At 47.7% G+C, this 23,263-nt stretch overlaps 1 protein-coding gene across 1 annotated transcript; it reads left to right on the top strand.

The window, feature by feature from the left end:
• Positions 1–119: 119 nt before the first annotated feature.
• nr1h5 (nuclear receptor subfamily 1, group H, member 5) lies at positions 120–16,749 on the top strand. Its single transcript, XM_018741865.2, has 11 exons — positions 120–162; positions 7,479–7,620; positions 10,055–10,408; positions 12,377–12,517; positions 12,699–12,841; positions 14,349–14,444; positions 14,545–14,644; positions 14,742–14,858; positions 15,040–15,159; positions 15,485–15,598; positions 16,114–16,749. Exons 2-11 carry the CDS (start codon positions 7,524–7,526, stop codon positions 16,329–16,331), a joined length of 1,500 nt encoding a protein of 499 aa, XP_018597381.1. The 5' UTR covers positions 120–162; positions 7,479–7,523; the 3' UTR covers positions 16,332–16,749.
• Positions 16,750–23,263: the final 6,514 nt, after the last annotated feature.

The raw sequence follows: 23,263 nt of genomic DNA, 5'->3' as shown, positions 1-23,263 counted from the left end.
TGTGTGTGTGTGCACTTGTGTGTTTGGAGAGTGGAGAGTGTAGGGTGTCAGAGGCGGGACCACAGTCATCTGGGACTGGGAGCAAGGGGCGGGGGGCAGTTTACATTCGGAGTGGAGAATCAAGAAGAGGCAGAGAGAGCCGACACCGGAGAGCTGGTCACGGTGAGTTCAAACCCCTCATATTCTTGTGTAGAAGTTACTGGGGTGTACTAGGACACTTTGTGTAGGACTGAGAACATCACGGCGCTTTGACAGCAGGAGGTCAGCTCTTCTACCCGGCCACAGTCAAGGGCATGGTTGTGCTCAGCCATCAGCTGTCTACACCCTGCCACTCATGGGCTCCATAGATGGGAATCTGGCCCTCCAGATTCAAGCTGCGCATCTGACAAATGTTAGGGACAGTTTTGATGCACAGCAGACTGGAGGTGTGTAAAAGAGGTGAGGGTATGAACAGTTACCATGATCTTTCTAGTCCTTCGCTTCCCTTCTGTGGGACAAAGTTTTCACTGATGTGTAATCTGTGCCTTTTATTATAAACTCTTTTCCCACTATCATAATATTCAATGGCGGAGTATAAAACAGCAGAAGACTAATTATAAACGTATTATTTGGAGATGTTGGCGATCAAGTGGTGTGGTGCCCTGGCTGAGGCGTGGGACTTGTACCCAGGAATGACTAAATTCGAATCTCATCAGAACAAGCGTTGCTTGTACAGGCCAGTAGTGACACGGATCAATAATTGGTCTGTCATAAATGAGGGAAAGTGTATGCAAAAAGGAAACAGATATGGGCCCTTGTTAAATAATGCAAGTAATGCAAATAAACAGTTAAAGATTCTCCGTGACATAATGAGAGAAGAGGCAATGAAATAAGCGCTATGTAGCAATAGCATGGAGTAAGCAGGACGAATTGTTACGAGTGGCGGAAAGTTTCCAGCTTGTGGTTAGGGAGCAGCTGCTCACAGTTTCACCAGAAAGTGTCAGAAAGTGTTTCTCACCAAGATAATTATTAACATTTTGAGCGAGTGTTAGAAAGAGGAAAGACTCAACGACTGAGTCTGAGAATTGCACCCTGGGCTGCAGTCCTCAGGTGGAATTCGCTACAGGTAACCTGTGTGGCCGATGTTCAGAGGCCGTGCTCAGCCCCCAAGGTTACACAGAGATGTTTGGTTGGATCTGAGGAACAGGTTCGCTGATAAACCTGTGTGCGGACAAACGGCAAAATTTGCTCTCCCAGTGAAGTCCAATAACTCAAGTAACTCAGTACAACCAGAGAGATGTTCTTCATTTCTGAGCATAGCTAATGTGGCACCTACACGTTTTTGAAGCTCATCATTTCAGTGGAGCGGAATGATTTTTTTGAGCCTTCATAAAATGTGCTTTCTAACTGGTGTGGTCGTTCCAACACACTCGGACTTGGACTTTGCACCCCCACCCACCCAGCCACCTCCACCCCCCCACCCCGGCACACAAGGCCACTCTAATCTGAGGGTCTGTTTCCTGTTGGAATCTGTAAACACTGCGCTATCGGAGCGAGGCTACCAGCAAACACAGAGCCAACTGTCCAAGCCTCTGCTTGAGAGATGGATGGAGATGGAGAGGGCCGAGCGAAGGGAGAGGGATGGGGTGTCGGGGGAGTGGTGGCAACGCTGGAGATTTATGGCTCAGCTTGGTGTCACCCGAGTACGAGCGCACTCCAATCGTGCTGTCAGAGTCAGGAATGACGGGTCCCCAACTCCCCTGCTGCCTCCGTTGCAGCTCCGCTCCCCCCCCCGTCACCCCAGGGACCCCTAACACAGCCTCCCTGTGCCATAGAGAGGCCACGGTCTGTGAACGTAAGAGTAACGTGGTACAATGGAGCCCATCATGATGCGCAAGCAGACCTGCTAGACAGTCCCTGCTGAGTGTCCTGTGCCTCAAAAAACCCCAGAGCCCCAGGCCCTACGCCACCCACCACCCACCGTTCTTCCTCCGTGACCTACTGAGGTAGAGGAGCAGATTTATGAGCTGCTGGGAGCGCTGGGGCTTGTTGTCTCAGCGGAGCACAGCCGTGGCCAGCAGTGACATGTTGCTCAAGATAGAGAAAAACAACAACACAAGAACAAAAAACTCCTCTCCCTGGGGTCCCGGGCAAATGGAAAGTTGCAATTCTGCTATTTTTTAACTGAAAAAAGGGACAAATAAAATTTAATGACATGTCCACATTTGTGTTGGAGCAGTGGCTTGCATCAGAGAGTGCCGCTGCAGTCCCACGCAGTTGTGTGTCTTCGTCCATCTTTACGTGAGCCTCAAAGGCTAAGCGAAGCAACTGTAAGAACACAAGAAAAGAATGGTTTCCTTTTTCTCATTTGAACATTGCAACTTGCTGTATAATTGTATAGCGGTCATTGTTGCTGTATCACGTATTTACAAATTGTACGTACACTTTGTACGTGAACGGATCTTGGCCAATCAGATCTCAGAATGCGCCAACATTCTGAATAGTGCATTTCAACATTTCTGTTTAAATATGTGTGTGGGGGGGTCACTAGGGTGCGGCGGGCTTGGCCGGATCCCACTCTCTGGTGGGTCTGGGGTTCGAGTCCTGCTTGGGGTACCTTGTGACAGACTGGTGTCCCATCCTGCATGTGCCCCCTCCCCATCCAGCCCTGCACCCTGTGTTGCTGGCTTAGGCTCTGGTTCACTGCAACCCCACTTGAGACAAGGAGTTTCAGTCAGTCAGCGTGTGTGTTTAAATATGATTTTACAAAAAAAAATCAGAAAGTGGAACACAAACTGTGAAAAAAAATTATTTCAAAATCTGATTTATTTGCATTAAAAACTTTTTGTAATAAAATATGTAATTATACCCCCCAGATTTGGGAAGGAAGTGCTGTAAACACTGCTTCATCTTCCAGCATGACCTGTCTATTTTACCGTTTTATTTCCTCGTATTATGCTGTGCTTTATTAGAACTTTTTGTCTGTGTATAACAAGTTTACAATCACATGAAAAGGATTTTTTAAAAAAAAATCACATTCTGTATGTGATACATTGGACTGAGTGGTCAGTCACATGTCTGGACCCCCCTCCCCATATCAATGTCATGTGAGGATGAACTGTACTTCTCTAATTGTTTACAATCTTTGAACCTTTACACCGCTGTCAATATGTTTTTTACCATGTCTTTTCAAAGTCAAGAGTCAAAGTCAAAGTGACGTTATTGCCATTTCAACCATATACAGCTGGTACAGTATACAGTGAAATGAAACAACGTTCCTCCAGGATCATGGTGTTGCATTACATTTACCTTGACATTTATTAATTATCAGACGCTTTTCTCCAAAGCGACACACATCTCAGAGAAAATACAATTTGTGCATTACATTAGGAGAGAGAGACATAGTTGCAGATGTGATTCTTAAGTAAACCTAGTTTGTTTCTTTCCACTTTATGCACCAGTGTTCATCGCATGGGTAGGTGCACAAAACTCAAGATAGACTAACCCTGATCACCTTCCTACAGTTTTTTTTGTTCAAAGGTACACAAACAAACATTTACATACAATACAGGAGTTGCAGCTGAGCACAGAAACAACTCAGAGCTACCTGCACAATAAACAAGAAATATAAACAACATATATATAAACATAATAATAAATATAAACAATAAATATACAATAAATGTTGAACATACTAGTAAAGATTTAGCAGCAAATTAAGAAAGAAGAGTGCAAAAAATTGCCAAGGGAGTGGATTGGTGTTCAGTGGATTATGGGTGTGTGGTTGCATGCGTCTATGTGTGTGTGGGTTGGTGTCAGTCCAGTCGTTGGGTATTTAGGAGCTGGGGGAAGAAACTGTTACACAGTCTGGCCGTGAGGCCCGAATGCTTTGGTACCTTTTTCCAGATGGCAGGAGGGTGAAGAGTTTGTGTGAGGGGTTTGTGGGGTCATCCAAAATGCTGGTTAATACACTGTTTTTCTTCATGGTTTCTTCATGGCCAGTCATGCTCATGTTTTCATTAAAAATGTATACGGCAAAAAGATTGGCACCCCTGTCCCAGAAAGACTGGCATCTTATGCCTTGAAACGTTTTACTGCAAAGGCTTAATAAACACAACTCATGTAAATTCACAACACTGGGTACAGAAGTCAGTACTCTAGGAATCTATGTATGGTGGATGTGTTGGTAGAAAATTACAAGTTACATTAGTATGACTGAGTAATTGTAAGTCCTTACTGTGATTTACAGTGACACAATGACAGTAAGCTCTTGAGAATGGCTCTTCTTCTATGTGTTGACAGCCTTGTCCATGTTGAGACATCCAGTCAACAGTGAGACCTGTCTCCCTCCCAGGTGATACTGACTCCAGTACTGCCCTTCAGCCACTGCGTCTCTTTCTCTTTCTGTTCCCCTGTCTTGGTAGCTTGTGTTCATGGGGTTGGGTCCTGTGCCATTTTTCTTGAGCCCCCAGTGACCCCCCACAACACACAGAAAAATCATGATCAGAGATGGTGCTCTGAAACATAGGCTGTTAAAACAGAGTTAAAGCGTGATAAAGTCTGAGCATAGTTAAACTCAAGCGGGCCGAACAAGGTTTTCTGTGCTGTAGCAAAGGATGATGTCAGAGCTGCTGACTGAGGAACACAGGGACCCGGGATCTTAAATTTTCAATCATCGCAGCGTGAACCATTAACCATGGGACAAACAGAGCAATGGCAAACAAAGCTCAGAGTAAATACTGCGTGGAGCAGCAGGGATGAGCACGCTATTACACACTCCCAGGAGAAAACAGCAGCCGCAAAGGGACGGGAAGGTGGACCGAGGCCGAAAGCCCAGGGCTGCCCTGGAGGCGGGACCAAAGATCACACACCAGAGGGATGAGCGCATCTGAGCACTATAAGACCTGATGTTGCAGGCCCTTTGGGTTGGAAGTATGGACCTGGAGAGTGAAAAGACTCTGATCTCACATCAAAGCCACCAGCTCAGGTGGGTAGTTACACTGATATACGAGCTGCACCATGGTAAACCGCATCACTGGAAACCACCAGGGACTCCTCAGCTTTGGATGACAATTTCCTCTGTGAAGGCCGAGCCAGAGCAGCTGCTTGGACAAACTGCCGGGAACATCACTCCCTCTTTCTCACAGTCTGGTTCTTATATGTCGTGCTGCACAGAGAGTAGGGGGGTGCGGTGGCGCGGTGGCGCAGTGGGTTGGACCGGGTCCTGCTCTCCAGTGGGTCTAGGGTTCAAGTCCCACTTGGGGTGCCTTGCGGCGGACTGGCGTCCTGTCCTGGGTGTGTCCCCTCCCCCTCCGGCCTTATGCCCTGTGTTGCCGGGTAGGCTCCAGTTCCCCGTGACCCCGTATAGGACAAGCGGTTCAGAAAGTGTGTGTGTGCACGGAGAGCAGACAGAGGAACGTGAGGGCTGTGTGTGTGTGTGTGTGTGTGTGGCCCTGGGGACAGCAGCGGAATATGAGTTTTCCGTGTGTTTGGCTGTTGTGTAGGGATCAATGCACATGGAAGTAGCCATGAGAAACACAAAGGCTCGGTGTGTGTGTGTTAGTGTGAAAGCTGAGAGATAATTATTTACGCTGGGTATCTCAGCATCCTCAGCAGACACCTGTAGCTGCTGGTTTTCAATAGGGAGAGATGTGGGAGCTCTGCTCATCCCATAAACATGCTATGGCTGTCAGCTTCTGATGACTTTCAAGCTTCTTTATTATCTACAAAATGAAAAGGTTATTAATATAGTCTTCCCTGCCTGAAGGCAATGCTTCCCCCCCGAAAACTCTTTCAAGGTGAATTCTCTTAAGTCAAAGATGTGTTTACCATTAGTTTCAATGGTAAAAATTGTTACGCTCCCGTGAGCTCCAAAACAAACACACATTTACGCCAAAATACCTCCAAATCTCATTAAACTGGAAATAATTACTTAATTAGTAAACATTAACTGATGCTTTTTTCCAAAGCAGCTTACAGTGATTTACTTATTCATACAGCTGGGTAATTCAGGGTAAGTACATTGCTCAACCATAGTACAGCCAGGACAGAAATGAACCTGCAACCTTTGTGTTGAAAAGCAATAGCTCTAACCACTACACTACACTACCAGCTGTCCTGTTGGTAGTTGTTATAACAACATAAGGCAGTTTATCTTTATTAATTATTCTACAGCACTGTATCTAGTACTTACTGTATAGTTAAGAAATGCTCACCAACAAATGCTGTGCTGGTGCTTATGGGAAAACTGCAAGTTAATTCCCATATGGTGCCTTGAACTGACTTCTTCTGTTTTTGTACATAGCTGAGTGAGCTTGCCAGTTCTGTAATATTGTAATATTATGGTTCTTGCTAGTGTTAATTCAAAGTCTACCTCACTGTGCATTGTGGGATGTCTGTTCTGGGTGGGTAACCGTGGACAGGAGTTGTAAGGTCAGGAGTGACCTGCGTATGGTTCAGCCATGTTTTACCTGAAAAGGGGGTGTTTTGGTGATACAGTGAGTAGGGCTGCTGTTTTGTAGCACCTAAGTAACATACATAAATGGTTTCTTTTTTTTTTTTTTAAAAAGTAAAATCCTTGCTCAGTCTGTGTAGACTTTGCATGTTCTTTGTGAGTCTCTGAGGAGTACTCTGGTTTTCTCCCCTACTCTGAAGACATGCTGTTCAGGTTCACCCATAGTATGTTCCACTGGTTTATAGATGAATGATAAATTGTATATAGTGCATTTACAATGGCAGTGTAAGTCACCTTGGTGAATAAGGTATAGGCTGGTAACACTATGTAGAGCTTGTTGGAAGATGCTTGGGAAAAAAGCATCTGCTGAATGAATAAATGTAAAAATCTATGCTACACATGAACCCTGAACTGATTGTTATCAATGCCAACTAGGAGTATGAAATAAAACTCCTCATGAACATATCTCAGGGTATGACAACTGTACAGATGTCTTGATTTGTTTAACGGTTAGGTTCTGTAAAAGCCATGGATGAAGCTATGTCATAGCTAATATGAATTAAACAAATTTAAAATAATCCCCTGTAATGGGCTGGCGTCCTCTGAAGCTGTTGATGACAGTGAGCAAATGAATCATTTGAAATGACTACAAACTCCTGTTTAAGAATGACTGACCAGTTCATCTCAAAAATATGTAGCATTCGTCATCTTGTTATTGATCATGGACACTGAAAAACACCAAGCATTCAATATAAGCCCTTTGGAAGAGAACTGAATGATTTTGCTCACACACTTCTATACTGTTTTACTGTCAATTGTCAGCTAGACACTCAAAATGTATTGCAGTTGAACATGAATAAATGATGTAGTTAAAGTTTTTATCTTCAAAAATCTTTAATGCAAAGGTTCATAACACGAGGGAGCCGCTGTGAATGAAAACTGAGGTCTGGAAAAGTTGCTTAAATGGACAATTCACTAAAATGGCCTGTGTCACATAGCAGGAACACAGAATCACAAGAGTGACAAACTGTTCTCTCCTCCACAGGCTGGAAGCCACTTGCAGACTGGAGTCCCATCAGAAGCTGCCAAGATGAGGGAGTGGCCAGAGCCTGAGATTTCTGTGCCAGGGAGTGGCTTCCTGTCCATGGCAGATGGGTTTGGCGTTGTGGAGCCTCTGCAGTACTATGGTGAGATTTCAACTACTCCAACTCTAGTCGGCGGTCTCAATAGCTGTCTGCTGCAGTGATTTTGTTTGCTTCAGGAAGGAGTTCTGCTGGATGTATTGAAGAGCTGCCTTTGCTACCCTCTACTTACAATTGTTTCTCTGCAAAGTCAAACTTGTTCTGGAAAAGCCATATCCAGACTAATGTCACAGATTACCTCAAATGACCTGTCTCTGTCTCTTCAGATAGAAAATTGGGCCTCTCCAGTCTTCTTTCTCAATAATTAAATGGAGCTCTGCAGCTCCAGAAACTGGTGATTCAGGGTTATCTATCATGACCTTGGGCTGGGCACCCTAGCATAAGTGATCAGATTGAGAATAATGTCACGGGCATGATGATGTAACATCAGAGAAGTAGAGTAGACTTGATCTTGGTCTAAGCTATGAAAGAGTTTTCATGTTCACTGAGAAGATGCGAACTTCCCAGGCGAAGGCAGCACCAGCCTTTGGAGATGGTGAATTTACAGTGTGGTTGGCAACCCTGCCTTGAGCATTGCTCTCCAGCGGCTGGAGCTTGACCAGTAAGCTGTGACATGGGTGCTGATGTAGGGGTGTGCTACATGGCGGCAATAGTGTTTACACTGTACTTGGGTCGTTTACAAACAGACGCTACCACAACCGCATCACATGTCATGAGCTCACGGAGGATAGGAAACATCTGTGGGAGAGAAGGGGGCTGAAGGCGTGGGGGAGTGCAAGAATGAAGGAAGAGGACAAAGGGATGGAGAGAGACACCAGAATTTGAGGAATGTGGAGGCTGGGGGGAGTCGGAGGGGCTCTGTTTGGTCTTGGGCTGTATCAAACACCAGTCGGATGTGGCAATAGGGGTTTCTGCACATCAACGTAAATCATAAGGTTTTCCCGTTCTTCCCAGCTGTGTCGTGCCAGTGTCCTCAAGGGGCTAACTGCATCCTTCAAGCCAGCAGGCACATGGGGAAGGCCTAAGGACCCAGCAGAGGTCAAGGCAGCCAAAGGGGGGCTTACTCTCCCAAAAGACACCAGTTCACCCCACAGCTGCTCTCCACACACACAACTACTTCAAAAGTAGCAGGGAAAAAAAGATGTGTAATGAGAAAGTCTGTATCGTGACATCATTTACACTTACATTTATTCATTTAGCAGATGCTTTTGTCCAAAGCGACGTATATCTCAGCAAAAGTACAATTTCTGCATTTTATTAAGGGAAAGAAACATAGCTGCAGACATGAAAGTCTCAAGTAAACCTAATTTGTTACCTACCTTGCTGCACCGAGGTTCATCGTTCAAGTAGGTGCGTAAAACACAGGCTAAACAAATCCTGATACCCTCCCACCATTTTTTTTTTTAATGTTATAAGATACACAAGCAAGCAAATACAATGCTGGAGTAGTGGCTGAATAAAGGCTGTACCTGGGGATACTCATGAAGTTACGGTGCGTGAACAATTACCTGGAGAGATCTTGGGCAAAATGGGTCCAGAAAAGATAAGTTTTCAGACCCTACTTGACTTAGACAGAGATTCCGCAGTTCTGAGTGACAGGGGAAGGTCATTCCACCACAACGGACCCAGAACCGAGAACCTCTGAGTTTTACCTTTCGTGCGCGGACCACCAAGCGAGCAGAAGTAGACAAGCAAAGGGGTCTGGCTGGGGTGTAGCGGTTGATCAAGTCTTGTAAATAGCTAGGAGCAGTTCTATTGATGCATTTGTAGACAATAACCAGGGTCTTGAATTTGATTCGGGCAGCTATAGGAAGCCAGTGCAGAGAAAATGAGCATCATGAGCTCTTAAAGACACAACTCCGCCACCTCTCAGCTGCATCCTGTTTGCAGTGTCCAATACGGGTCACTGGGTCTTGTTTCTTTCCTTTTTATGATGTCTCAGCGGGCCTTGTAAAAGCTCCAGAGGTTGTGTGTCTACACTCATGTCCGTGTGCTTGTGTGTGGGAACACAAAGGCCACATTTGGGCTCCTCGCTGACTCGCTATACTGCCCTCTAATGGCCACGGCTGTGAAAGGCCGCGATTTTAAAAGGTGACATCAACACACACACACACACACACACACACACACACACACACACATTTTCAGAACCGCTTGTCCCTTACGGGGTCACGGGGAACCGGAGCCTACCCGGCAACACAGGGCGTAAGGCCGGAGGGGGAAGGGGATGCACCCAGGACGGGACGCCAGTCCGTCACAAGGCACCCCAAGCGGGACTCGAACCCCAGACCCACCGGAGAGTAGGACTGCGGTCCAACCCACTGCGCCACCGCACCCCCTTTAGACATAAGTATATCTATATATTTATATAAATGTATTTATACATTTCTATTACATATAATGTATTGTATTCCCGATCAAATTCCTCTGCCGTGGCATTTCTGCTACTTATCCTGCTTTCTCTGTGCCCTCCCTCCAGATGTGCTGTCGGACCCTCAGGGCTACCCCCTCCAGGATGTGGAGCTCCAGGCACTGCCCTATGGCCAGCAGCAGTACAGCCCAATCAGCATGCCTTTCTGCCCACAGGGGGCACCATCCTCACAGCCTTGCTATCCACCATACTCTTACGTTTCGCCATGCCCGGAGCCACTCCCAGAAGCCATTGCAGAAGCTCCAGCAGAGAGGCAGGGGGGCTTGGCAGGGCTGCCCCCGCTGAAGCGGACAAGGCCGGGTCCCGGGGGGCGGGTCAGGGGCCCAGGGGAGCTGTGCGTGGTGTGTGGGGACAAGGCCTCGGGGTATCACTACAATGCACTCACATGTGAGGGCTGTAAAGGTGAGGCTCCTACAATGACAGCATTTCTAGACCTTTCCGGACACGACTTGGTCTTTCAGCAACAAATTGATCAAATGTGCTGCTGTACGGAGCACCACTGGAAGCCGTTCCCTTTCTAATGAGTCCTATCTATTGTCCAGAGCTCTTCAAGCTGCAAACTGCTAGTATAGAGGTTAGAGGTGCTCCCTTTGGACAACAAGGGTGCAGGTCAGGATCTTGCCACCAGCTGCAGTACCCTTGAGCGCACTTACACTAGACTGTTCCAGTAAAACTACCCAGCTGTATAAATGAGTAAATGGTTGTAGGTAACTTAACGTTGTAAGTTGCTTTGGGGAAAAACATCAACTAATGAATAAAGTTAAATACATCAAGCTCCTGTCTGTGACCTGCAACTTCTGGGTCCAAATCTTTAATGTCTGTAATTCTGTTTAAAAGTACCTCTTTCTAATTCTCAGTTTTTGAAGCGTTTTCACATTAAATTTGATCAGATGTTTCTGTCAGTTCTAGTAGTTTCTGAATGGAGCCTTACAGAGAAAGTGACACCAGTACTGTTTTTGTGACATTTCCTTGGAGTGGGAGATAATGAAATATGCAGTTATGAAAATGTAATTTCCCCCACAGTCAATTACTGGCACTGCTGTAGTTCCAACTAAAAATGTCCTATAGATGTTGACCAGGGTCTCACATTGCTCTGGTGGAATTGTGGCACACTTCTCCATACAGGGCTGCTTTTGCTTTTCAGGTCTTGCCACACCATCTCAGTCAGATTCAGGTTGAAACCTTGACTAGGGCATTCCTTAACTTTTATTTTCTTGCTGCACTACACAGTTTTGCTTCAGCTTTACCTGGCAGATTGATGACCTGACATAAACCTTTAGAATTTTATGATACAGAGAAGTTTTGATGGTTTCTTCAACGATATCAAGGCACCCAGGTCCAGTGGCAGCAGAACTCCCCCAGAGCATTACACTGCCACCACTGTGCTTGACTCTTTGTGCAAGGTGATGACTAAGAAATTCCATATTTGGTTTGCACCAGACATAACAGGGCCCACGTTGTCCCCAAAATTCAACTTTTCTTTCATCAGTCCACAGAACATTCTTTCAGAAGTGTTCAGAGAATTCCAGGTGCTTTTGGTGACCTGTAAACAAGCTTTTACATCCTTTTTAGAGAGCACTGGTTTATGCCTCACCAATATCACACGAATCCTTTTTTTACAGTCTCTTTCTTAATGTAGTGTCATGAACAATGTCCTGAGAAGAGGCAAGAGATACCTGTAGTGATCTGGAAATTTTTGGTGGTTTGGTGGTGATTTTATAGCTTGTATAGCTTGTTCTTGGAGAGATTTTGGCAGGCCACTCCTGGGTAGATTCACCACTGTGAACTTTCTCCATTAGATGAGTACGGCTCTGACTGTGATTCAGTCCAGGCTCAGAGCTGTAGAAATGGCTGTGTAGCCCTCTCTTGACAGACAACACCAACGCAGCAGCTTTTCTCCAGACATCTTCAGAAACTGGCATTGAAGGTGGTGTGATGTGCCTCCGAAAATTTGCGAACTTTTGCTGGTAAGGTTGAAGTGGCTGAAAATTACATTGGACAGGACTGACCTGATTCTTGACAAAGAGCTGACGCCAAATCGCAAGGGTGATGAACTAGTTGATGACCTAGACCTTGGATGGATGAAAGTTAAGGGTCTCTTACTTTTCCACAGCCAGGATTTCATTATCTTCCACACTAAGGAAATGACATAGAAAGAACATTGGTGTTACTTTTTCTCACCCAGACTCCATTCATCCACTAGTTGAACTGGCATAAATATCTGTTCAAATTTAATGTCAAAAAGGCACAAAAACAGAGAAAACTGGAGAGCGAGTAAACACTTGTTCACAGCATTGTATGCTGCCTGTTTGCCCACTTTGGCATTAACGTATTCCAACTAGGCCTGTCCTCCTCACCCCTGCTGCTCAGGGTTCTTCCGGCGCAGTGTGACAAAGAAGGCAGTGTACCGCTGCAAGAGCGGTGGCGGCTGCGAGATGGACATGTACATGCGGAGGAAGTGCCAGGACTGCCGCCTGAGGAAATGCCGTGCCGTGGGCATGCTGGCTGAGTGTGAGCGATTCGAGCTGCTCTCACACACACAAACCGCTTGCACACTGCTGACCTTCGGTGACCACATCTGATCAATGAAACACATCCAGTTAGTTGTCACAACGTAGTCATAGTGTGCAATTCAGAGGCGAAGGTCATGCTGGGCAAGCGGAGTGTGTGTAAAATGTCGTCTGCCCTGCAGGCCTGCTGACAGAGGTGCAGTGCCAGTCGAAGCGCCTGAGGAAGAGCGGCAAGCAGCACAGCAAATCATCCTGCAAACGGGAGGAGGAGGAGGACGGTGCCGAGGGCAGGGCTGTGACCTCCACCTGCAAGGTGCTAGGACAGGTGGGCCCCTCGCCATGTTACACTGTGTGTGTGTGTGTGTGTGTGTGTGTGTGTGTGTGTGTGTGTGCGTGTGTGTGAGTTTGTCAACTTGTTGCCGTGCACATCCGTACCTGTGTTTCTTCACATGTTTCATTCTGAATGCATATACAGTTTTCAGACAAAAGTGGGACAGCTGGTAGCGTGGTGGTTAGAGCTGCTGTCTTTGGACCAAAAGGTTGCAGGCTTGAGTCTCACCTCTAGCTCTAATACCCTTGGGAAAGGTACTTTTAAAATTGCTCCAGTAAAAATTACCCAGCTGTATAAATGGGTGAATAATTGTAAGTAACATTATACTGTAAGTTGCACAGTGAGTAGTGCTGCTGTCTGACAATGTCTGGGTGGTATGAGAGGATGTGGGTTTGATCCCTGCTCAGTCTGTATGGAGTTTGCATGTTCTCCTCATGTCTATGTGGGTTTCCTCCAGGTGCTCTGGTTTCTTCCCACAGTCCAAAGACATGCCGTTCAGGTTTCCCCATAGTGTGTGAGTGACACTGGAAGAGTGTGTTTCACTGATGCATGGATGAGTGACCCATTGTAAGTAGTGTATCTAGCAGTGTAAGTCATCTTGGTGAATAAATTGTGTTGGCTAGTAACACTACATAGAGTTCATTGGAAGTCGTTTGGAGAAAAGTGCCTGATAAATGAAAAAATGTAATGAAAGTATCCACACCAGGAGTTAAAGCAGTAGTTCCCAAACCCTTTTTGACAGCATCCCTGAGGACAGTTTTTTCCTGGTCAGGAAGCCCTCAGCACTTGTACATTTAGTTACAGTTTAACCATTGATAGTGATTATCATTTCATAATTTGAGTTCATTCATAGACATTTAATGAATTACCAATACAAGATCCTTATTATGTTGGCATTAATGATTGCCATATTGTTTGACTCTATACAGTAATACTAATCAAAAACCACATACATTATTAAAGTAAGATGCAGCCAATACTTGATGTGTTTGTACTGAAGTAACTAGATCACAGCATGACTGTCAGATCTCTCAGCCTTTTTGAAATCAAATGTATTATACTGGAAGAATTGGTTTTCTAGAACATTCTGGAATGATTCAAAATACAAAAGGGATGTTCACAACAGAGCATAAATAACAAAGTTGAAGAATAAAGCTTATCTGGAACAGTTCTGAATGGGTAAACATCAAACATTTTTAACAGAAAAATATTGAATTAATCATATAGTGTTTATCAGGGCACTGTCTCATAACGAAGGTAAAAATAACAAAAATTACTGGGAAATCTATAATATTGCATTTGGATAAGGGTTGGACATTTTTAAGGATGCTCCCATCTCTCAGGAACACCATTATTTGGACTGTGATCAACGGATTGGAAACGGCTGTGAAAAATAATGTTCTTGTCGTGACAGAAGAATACGCAAGTGTGTGTGTCTCTATGTGCGCATGCAGCATGTCCAGGTGTGTGCTAGTGTGACAGTGCAGCGCCTCCCATGTAGGTCTCCATCAGCTTGTCGAGGGAGGAGCAGGTCCTGCTGGACAGCATTGTGGATGCGCACCGCCGATACCGGGCTCAGGACTCCGCTCATGCCTGGGTACGAGCCGGGTGCAGCACCAGGGTCAGCAACGACTTCAGAAAACATCTGTTCTGACCTTGTGCTCCACCAGAGAGATCTGAGAATGTGAATTTTAAAGGTGCTGGAGTCCCCCAGGATGGATGATGGGGGGAGCCGACTAGGGGATGTGAGCTCCGCCCACTGCCAAAGGCTCTTACAGTTCTCCAGCAGCTTGCCTGGTGAGCAGCGCCCCTCTGGACTGTCCAGACAGACAGATGAACAGATAGATAGATAGATAGATAGATAGATAACCGGTTTTTAATCATCTCCCCACAGGGTTCGAGCTCCTTGACTGTGCTGATCAGATAGCCCTGCTCACCAGCTCCTCTGTAGAAGTCATGTTCCTGCTCTCCGCACAGCTCTTCGCCCAAGGCTTCCCAGTGGCCACTGGAGGTGCTACAGGCGGCGTCAAACGTCGCGCAGCTACAGACTGCGTCTGATGTCTTGTCACTGGCCCACATTGTTCCACCTGTCACCCGTCACCTGACACTGACACTCCCACAAGCACCCAGATCAGAGTTACGGGTGATAAATGTCACTACACGGCATGTCTGCTTCTTTTCTTGTTCTTCAGATTCCATGTCTTTGCCCCTGTCAGCACTGTACCCCTTGGGGGCAGACCTTTCTTCCCATTACTGGCTGAAGAACCCCCACTCCAAGCAGACCTTGGCCCCAGACTCATTATGCAGCTCCGGTAAATCGCTCGAATGGATGGAACATGTACAGGATCTGTGGGTTTGATCCCACATAATGCTCTGATGTGCCCTTTCCCCCCGTTGCTGCCACGTAGCAAGCCCAGCCGTACTGCTATGTATCCTTCTTGGAATGTGAATGCATATTTCAAACCAATTGTTAACGCTGCGTGGTTGCAGAGCACAGAGCATTGACAAAGTGTCTATTTATTCCATTTGGAAAGACCCAAAATGTCCAGACTTTATTGTCGTCTACAAGTCTTTTGCACTTCTGTTTGTCTTACTTTGAACAATTAAGAGGACACCTCTCCACATGTGGTGCATTAGGAGTCACCGAGGAGCTGCTGGGACCTGTCATTAACTTCTTCCACAGCATGGTGGCGCTAGCGGTGACCGAGGCTGAGTACGCACTGCTCACCGCCACGGCAGTTCTGTGCTCAGGTGAGCAGCTCCCGGCTCTGGACACATTCACCGCAGCCCGCGTGTGTGTGGGGCGGGGTGGGGGGCATAAAGGCTTTGCAAGCAAGTCACAAGTTTGCACAAGGGAAAAACATCATTTGCGCCGAACAGTACCATCTTTCCTCGAGCGCTTTACTACGAGTGAGCAGATCCTTCAACAGGTAGCACTGTGCTCAGGACTCTGGTCTCGCACTCAACGGACCCGAGTTCAAAAGCCACCCTCTGCTGTAGTAGCCTGGATCGAGGTACTTACCCTGAAAGGATGCGGTAAAAATGACCCTGCTGTGTAAATGGCTTAATTAGTGCGTTGTCACTTGACACTATGCATCGCTTCGAAGAAGGAAAAATAAATGCACATACTGTACATAAAAAGCAAACAAAAATGGATCATTATCTAGGTGCCAGCTGGCACTGAATGACCTCATCTTCTTCCTCTCTCTCCCTGACTGCCCACCCACCTCCGCCCCCCACCTTTACCTCTCGCTCCTTGTGGACAGAGCAAACGGCCCTCCAGGCTCCCATGCAAGTGGAGGTCCTGCAGGAGCACATTCTTGAACTGCTGTCCCGGGTGTGCAGCCTACCACGGATGCCTGCGGGGGCTCCCGACCCCCAGCGCTTCGCTCGGCTGCTGGGCCGACTCACCGAGCTGAGGACTCTGCGACACAACCACCTGGCCCTGCTGAGGCACCAGCCCTGGGGGACACACAGCCACTGAGAAACAGCCTGGCGGGCGACACCGGGAGCGCGGCAACTGCAGCCGAGGAGAGGAGGACTTCCCCGGAACAGAGGTTGAACCCATAACACGGTTCATCCTCGCGAGGCCGGACCCGTATGGGGGAGGGGCGTCCGGTTATACGATTGACTGCTCATTCCAGTGTGGCATACGTGGGATTTTTTTAAAAAAATCCTTTTGGCATGATAGTAACGTGGTTTTGTGAAAGTGTTTTATTTTCACAAGAAAAGGCATAAAATGAAACGATAACATAGAGAGGCCTCGTCAAAAGACAGAGCAGCATTTACCGCACTTCCTTACCAAATCTGCATAAATGACAACATATTTTTTATGTTATTATTGAAACTTTTATGCAAGTAAATCACTTCAGATGTTGAAAGTGATATTTTTACAGTTTGCATTCCCCTTTGCCATTTTTTTCTAAGTTTTTTTTTTTGTACAATTCTGAAAAATACAGTACTGTGCAAAAGTTTCACAAAAATTTTTGTTTTAGATGGTTATTTAATGTCTTCTGCATTAGTGCCAACGGGAAAGAGCATATTTTAGATTTTCAAGCATTTCTTTTGCAAAAAGTTATGGTATAACAGTAAAGGTTTTGTATGCTGTTAAAGAAAAAGTGTATATACACATACACAGTCTGAGATCACTTGTCCCGAGCAGGGTTGCAGCAAACTAGAGCCTAACCCGGCAGCACAGGGCACAAGGCTGGAGGGGAAGGGGACACACCCAGGATGGGATGCCAGTCCATCACAAGGCCCCCCCAAGCGGGACTCGAACCCCAGACCTGACAGAGAGCAGGTCCCGGCCAAACCCGCCACAACCCCGCTCAAGACAAACAGTTGTTGGTGATAGATGGTTACTAAGCTTTGTAGGAAGTTTATTACTTAAGACCATTATTTTTGGAAGCATTCTCACTTTACAGCTATTTCCCCAACCAAGTGCCTAAAACTTTTGCACAGTACTGTACATTTTAAAAAACAGTACTGTATTGTGATGCACTGGACTGTCTGGTCATTCCTATAGCCGGTGACGTGAGCTGCGGTCACGCATAGGTGAACTGTAATGTGGATACAAGTGAATTTACTTCCCAGCCATTCTTCTTTAAAGACTCATATTTGAGAGAATGAATTGTGCTCTAACATTTATAAAAGACAAGACAGCTGTGACTAAAAGCAAATCTAAAACAGTAGAACTGCAACATATCTGTGAGGGGTTTCCAGACTCGCTGTATATGATATTAAGCATTTTGTACTGAAAATATTAAAGAGCCAAAAGGTCCATTCCCCTGCTGTTCATCTGGAGGTGTTTGTGACAGACCATGAACCAACATATCCTTAGTCACTCAGGGATCGAAGTAAATTGCACACAGACACGGGGATTTATTTATTATGATGTTTCAGTAGCTGCAGCAAGATGTGTGACTCATATGAGCTCCTTGGTGCCACTCTTAGATGTTTCCTCATACTGTCTTTGAGCACCCCTCCCAGTGTCTCAGCATGGAACCAGGCAAGGAGGAAACTGGCGCAGAATTTTTCCCACACGGTGCCATGTGCTGCACCTCAGCATCCTGTGCCATCAGGACTGCTGGTGTCACTGTGAACATCTGTGAGATGTGAAAGGTCCCGGCCATCTCAGCTGAACCTTCTCAGGAGCTCAAACCTAATGCCAGGGAAGGGGGGGCAGTGGGATTTCTGTCTGCACGAAATACTCTAAAAGGTGTCTTTATACACCTTTGAGTCGCTTCAGAAAAAAGCAACATGAGGAAAAAATATGTATTTAATTAATATGCATATAAATTAAAAATGTGATGAGATGGCTGAGAGGTCAAGGCAATGGACTGCTAATCCATTGTGCGTTGCACACGTAAGTTCAATCCCATTCTCGTTGCTGTCCGTCAGCTGGTGTGTCTCTGAAATGTCAAGCAGAAGCACTGGTGTTTTCTAGGGAAAGTTCTTTCTTTTGCATGACAGAAAGAGTGTGTTCCACTGATGTATGGATGAGTGACCCAGTGTAAGTAGTGTATCTTGCAGTGTAAGTCACCTTGGGGAATAAGGTGTGTTGGCTAATAATAACACTACATAGAGTTCATTGGAAGTTGCTTTGGAGAAAAGCGTCTGCTAAGTGAATAAATGTAAATGTAAGATGAAAAAGAGTACAAGATAGTACTGTGGCTGGACAGTAATCATTGTATTTTTCTCAATGTAACGCTTATTGTGTCACCTGCAGAGTACTGAGCCAGTGGGGCAACAGCTTCTTGGGTAGGCCTATTTACTGGGGGGGATAATTTACATTTACATTTCTTCATCTATCAGACGCTTTTCTCCAAAGCAACGCACATCTCATAGAAAATACAATGTGTTCATTACATTGGCAAAAAGAGACACTTAGATGCAGACGTGTGATTCTTAAGTACAGTTAGTTACTTTCCACCATATGAACCAATGTTCATCACGAGTAGCTGCACAAAACTTTTTCCGAATATCCACAATTCCTGATCACCTTCCTAGTAATTTTTTTTGTTGAGATACATATAAACATTTACGTTACTGTACAGGAGTAGCTGTGTAAAAGTTTATCCAGGCATGATCCATCCATCCATCCATCTTCCTCCGCTTATCCGGGACCGGGTCGCGGGGGCAGTAGTCTAAGCAGAGCCCCCCAGACTTCCCTCTCCCCGCAAACCTTCTCCAGCTCCTCTGGGGGAACCCCAAGACGTTCCCAGGCCAGCTGGGAGATGTAGTCTCTCCAACGTGTCCTGGGTCTGCCCCGAGGCCTCCTCCCAGTGGGACATGCCCGGAACACCTCCCCAGGGAGGCGTCCAGGAGGCATCCGGAACAGATACCCGAGCCACCTCAACTGGCTCCTCTCGATGCGGAGGAGCAGCGGCTCTACTCTGAGCTCCTCCCGGGTGACTGAGCTCCTCACCCTATCCCTAAGGGTGCGCCCAGCCACTCTGCGGAGGAAACTCATTTCTGCCGCTTGTATCCGCGATCTCATTCTTTCGGTCATGATCCAGAGTTCATGACCATAGGTGAGGGTAGGAACGTAGATCGACCGGTAAATTGAGAGCTTCGCCTTACGACTCAGCTCCCTCTTCACCACAACAGACCGGTACAATGATCGCATTACTGCGGACGCCGCACCGATCCGTCTGTCAACCTGCCGCTCCATTTTTCCCTCAGTCGTGAACAAGACCCCGAGATACTTAAACTCCTCCACTTGAGGGAGCAACTCCCCCCTAACCCAGAGGGGGCAATCCACCTTTTTCCAACTGAGAACCATGGCCTCGGATTTGGAGGTGCTGATTCTCATCCCCGCCGCTTCGCACTCGGCTGCAAACCTCTCCAGTGCACGCTGTAAGTCTTGATTCGATGAAGCCAACAGGACCACATCGCCCGCAAAAAGCAGAGACGAGATCCGCCACCAAAACAGACACCCTCCGTTCCCTGGCTGCGCCTAGAAATTCTGTCCATGAAGATAATGAACAGAATCGGTGACAAAGGGCAGCCCTGGTGGAGTCCAACATGCACCGGGAACAGGTCTGACTTACTGCTGGCAGTGCGAACCAAACTCCTGCTCCGGTCATACAGGTAACGAACAGCCCGTAGCAGTGAGCTCCGAACCCCATAATCCCGAAGTACCTCCCACAGGATTCCACAAGGGACATGGTCGAATGCCTTCTCCAGGTCCACAAAACACATATGGACTGGTTGGGCAAACTCCCACGAACCCTCCAGCACCCTAGTGAGGGTATAGAGCTGGTCCAGTGTTCCACGGCCAGGGCGAAAACCGCATTGCTCCTCCTGGAGCCGAGGTTCGACTATCGGTCGGATTCTCCTCTCCAGTACCCCGGCATAGACTTTCCCAGGGGGGCTAAGAAGTGTGATCCCCCTATAGTTGGAACACAATCTCCAGTCCCCCTTTTTAAAAAGAGGGACCACCACCCCGGTCTGCTAGTCCAGAGGCACCGTCCCCGAACTCCACGCAATGCTGCAGAGGCGTGTCAGCCAAGACAGCCCCACAACATCCAGAGACTTGAGAAACTCGGGGCGGATCTCATCCACCCCCGGAGCCTTGCCACCGAGGAGTTTTTTGACTACCTCAGCAACTTCAGCCAGGGTAATGGATGAGTCCCCCTCCGAGTCCCCGGCCTCAGCTTCCTCTACGGAAGGCGTGTCGGAGGGATTGAGGAGATCCTCAAAATACTCCTTCCACCGCCCAAGGACATCCTCAGTTGAGGTCAGCAGTGCACCACTTCCACTGTAAACAGTGTTGGTGGAACACTGCTTCCCCCTTCTGAGTCGCCGGACGTTTGCCAGAATCTCTTTGAGGCCGACCGAAAGTCTTCCTCCTCCCAGGCCCGAGTTTTTGCCTCGGCGACTGCCAGAGCCGCATTCCGTCTGGCCTGCCGGTACCTGTCAGCTGCTTCAGGAGTCCCATGAGCCAGCCAGGCCCGATAGAACTCCTTCTTCAGCTTGACGGCATCCCTTACCTCCGGTGTCCACCACCATGTTTGGGGATTGCCGCCGCGACAGGCGCCGGAGACTTTATGGCCGCAGCTCCGAACCGCTGCCCCGACAATGGAGGTGTGGAACATAGTCCATTCAGACTCAATGTCCCCAGTCTCCCTTGGGACCTGGTTGAAGCTCTGTCGGAGGTGGGAGTTGAAGACCTCTCTGACAGGGGCTTCCGCCAAACGTTCCCAACAGACCCTCACTATGCGTTTGGACCTGTCAGGTCTGTCCAGCTTTTTCCCCCGCCATCGAATTCAACTCACCACCAGGTGGTGATCAGTTGACAGCTCAGCCCCTCTCTTCACCCGAGTGTCCAAGACATATGGCCGAAGATCAGAAGAAACAACTACAAAGTCGATCATCGACCTCCGACCTAGGGTGTCCTGGTGCCAAGTGCACTGATGGACACCCTTATGCATGAACATGGTGTTCGTTATGGACAAACCGTGACTAGCACAGAAATCCAATAACAACTCACCACTCGGGTTCAGATCAGGGAGGCCGTTCCTCCCAATCACGCCCCTCCAGGTGTCACTGTCGCTGCCCACGTGGGTGTTAAAGTCCCCCAGTAGAACGACAGAGTCCCCAGTGGGAGCGCTTTCCAGCACGCCCCCCAGGGACTCTAAAAAGGCCAGGTACTCTACACTGCCGCTAGGCGCATAAGCACAAATGATAGTGAGAGACCGTTCCCTGACCCGAAGGCGCAGGGAGACGACCCTCTCGTTCACCGGGGTAGACTCCAACACATGGCGACTGAACTGGGGGGCTATTAATAAGCCCATATCCGCCTGCCGCCTCTCACCCTGGGCAACGCCAGAATAGTGGAGAGTCCACCCTTGGTCGAGAAGAGTGGTTCCAGAACCCAAGCTGTGAGTGGAAGTGAGCCCGTCTATATCCAGACGGTATCTCTCAACCTCCTGCACTAGCTCAGGCTCCTTCCCCGTCAGTGAGGTGACATTCGATTCCCAAAAGCCAAAGTCGGCGCCCGAGGTTTGGGTCGGCCAGGCACTCGGCCCCGACCACCGCCCAAATCACAACGCACCGGCCTCTTACGGCCTCTCCGGCAGGTGGTGAGCCCACCGAAAAGCGGCTCCACGTCTTGGCTTCAGGCTGAGCCCGGCCAGGCCCCGTGGGCATAGACCTGGCCACCAGGCGCTTGCATGCGAGCCCCCCCCCCCCCCGAGGCCTGGTTCCAGGGTGGGGCCCTGGTGACCCCATACTGGGCAGGGTGAACGAGATCCTTGATTTAATAATCATAAGGGAATTCTGAACCGCGCTTTGTCTCGTCTGTCACCCAGGACCTGTTTGCCTTGGGAGACCCTACTAGGGGCATATAGCCCCAGGCAACATAGCTCCTGAGATCATGCAGGCACTCAAACCCCTCCACCACGTTAAGGTGGCGGTTCGTGGAGGGGTATCCAGGCATGATCTTGAAGTTATAGTGCATTTATACCATACATGAACATAAGAGATGATGGGCGAAGTGAGTCTGGAAGAGGTGAGTTTTAAGATCCTTTTTTTAAATGTGGACAGAGATTCAGCAGTTCTGAATCAGAGGGGGAACTCGTTCCACCACAACAGAGCCAGAGCCGAGAAGCTTCGTGCTTTACCTTTCGCGCATGGGACCACCAAGCGGGCAGAAGTAGAAGAGCGTAGCAGTCTGGTTGGGGTGTAGCGGATGATCAAGTTTTGTAGATAACTGTGAGTAATTTTACTGATGCATTTGTAGGCCATAACCAGAGTATTAAATGCGATCTGGGCAGCTATAGGAAGCCAGCGCAGAGAGACGAGTAGAGGAGAGACATGGGAACACTTTGGCAAGTCAAACGCAACTCATGCAGCAGCGTTCTGTATCAACTGTAGAGCTTTGATGGCAGTAGCATGAAGGCCAGACAGGAGAAAGTTGCAGTATCCAGACGGGATGTCACCATGGCCTGGACAAGTAGTTGGGCAGAGTCAGTTGTGAGGAAAGGACGATCATGACAAATAATGACACAAAGCGGTGTTACTCGTGTCAGTTATACGCCGAAACTGGGGACAAATAAGGCTCCTGTGAGCACTAACCCTAACGTGGTGCCCAACAGGTGAAAAGTGAAAGCGACACATGTGCAGGTGTGTTTTTCACAACGCTCTGCACAAACACAGTCTCTTCAGAGTGACAGTGGGAGTCCTGCTCGCCACCTTGAGCCAGCGCTTGGTGCACGGCCTCCCAGAAGGCGCCACATTCGAACCCCACTGATGCCGCGGCAACCCTGAGGAAGGTACTTTCCACGGAGGGATTCAGTGAAAATGACACAGCTCAGCTGTGTGAGTCGGTGTGAACGTGCTTCAACACGGTAAAACGAGGTACTGAGCTCAGTAAAAGGACGAGCTCTAGGTGCAACAGCAGGCAGCGGAAAC

This window comes from Scleropages formosus, chromosome 25 (assembly GCF_900964775.1).
Source record: "Scleropages formosus chromosome 25, fSclFor1.1, whole genome shotgun sequence".
NCBI lineage: Eukaryota > Metazoa > Chordata > Actinopteri > Osteoglossiformes > Osteoglossidae > Scleropages > Scleropages formosus.
This window is presented reverse-complemented; position numbering and strand designations above follow the sequence as displayed.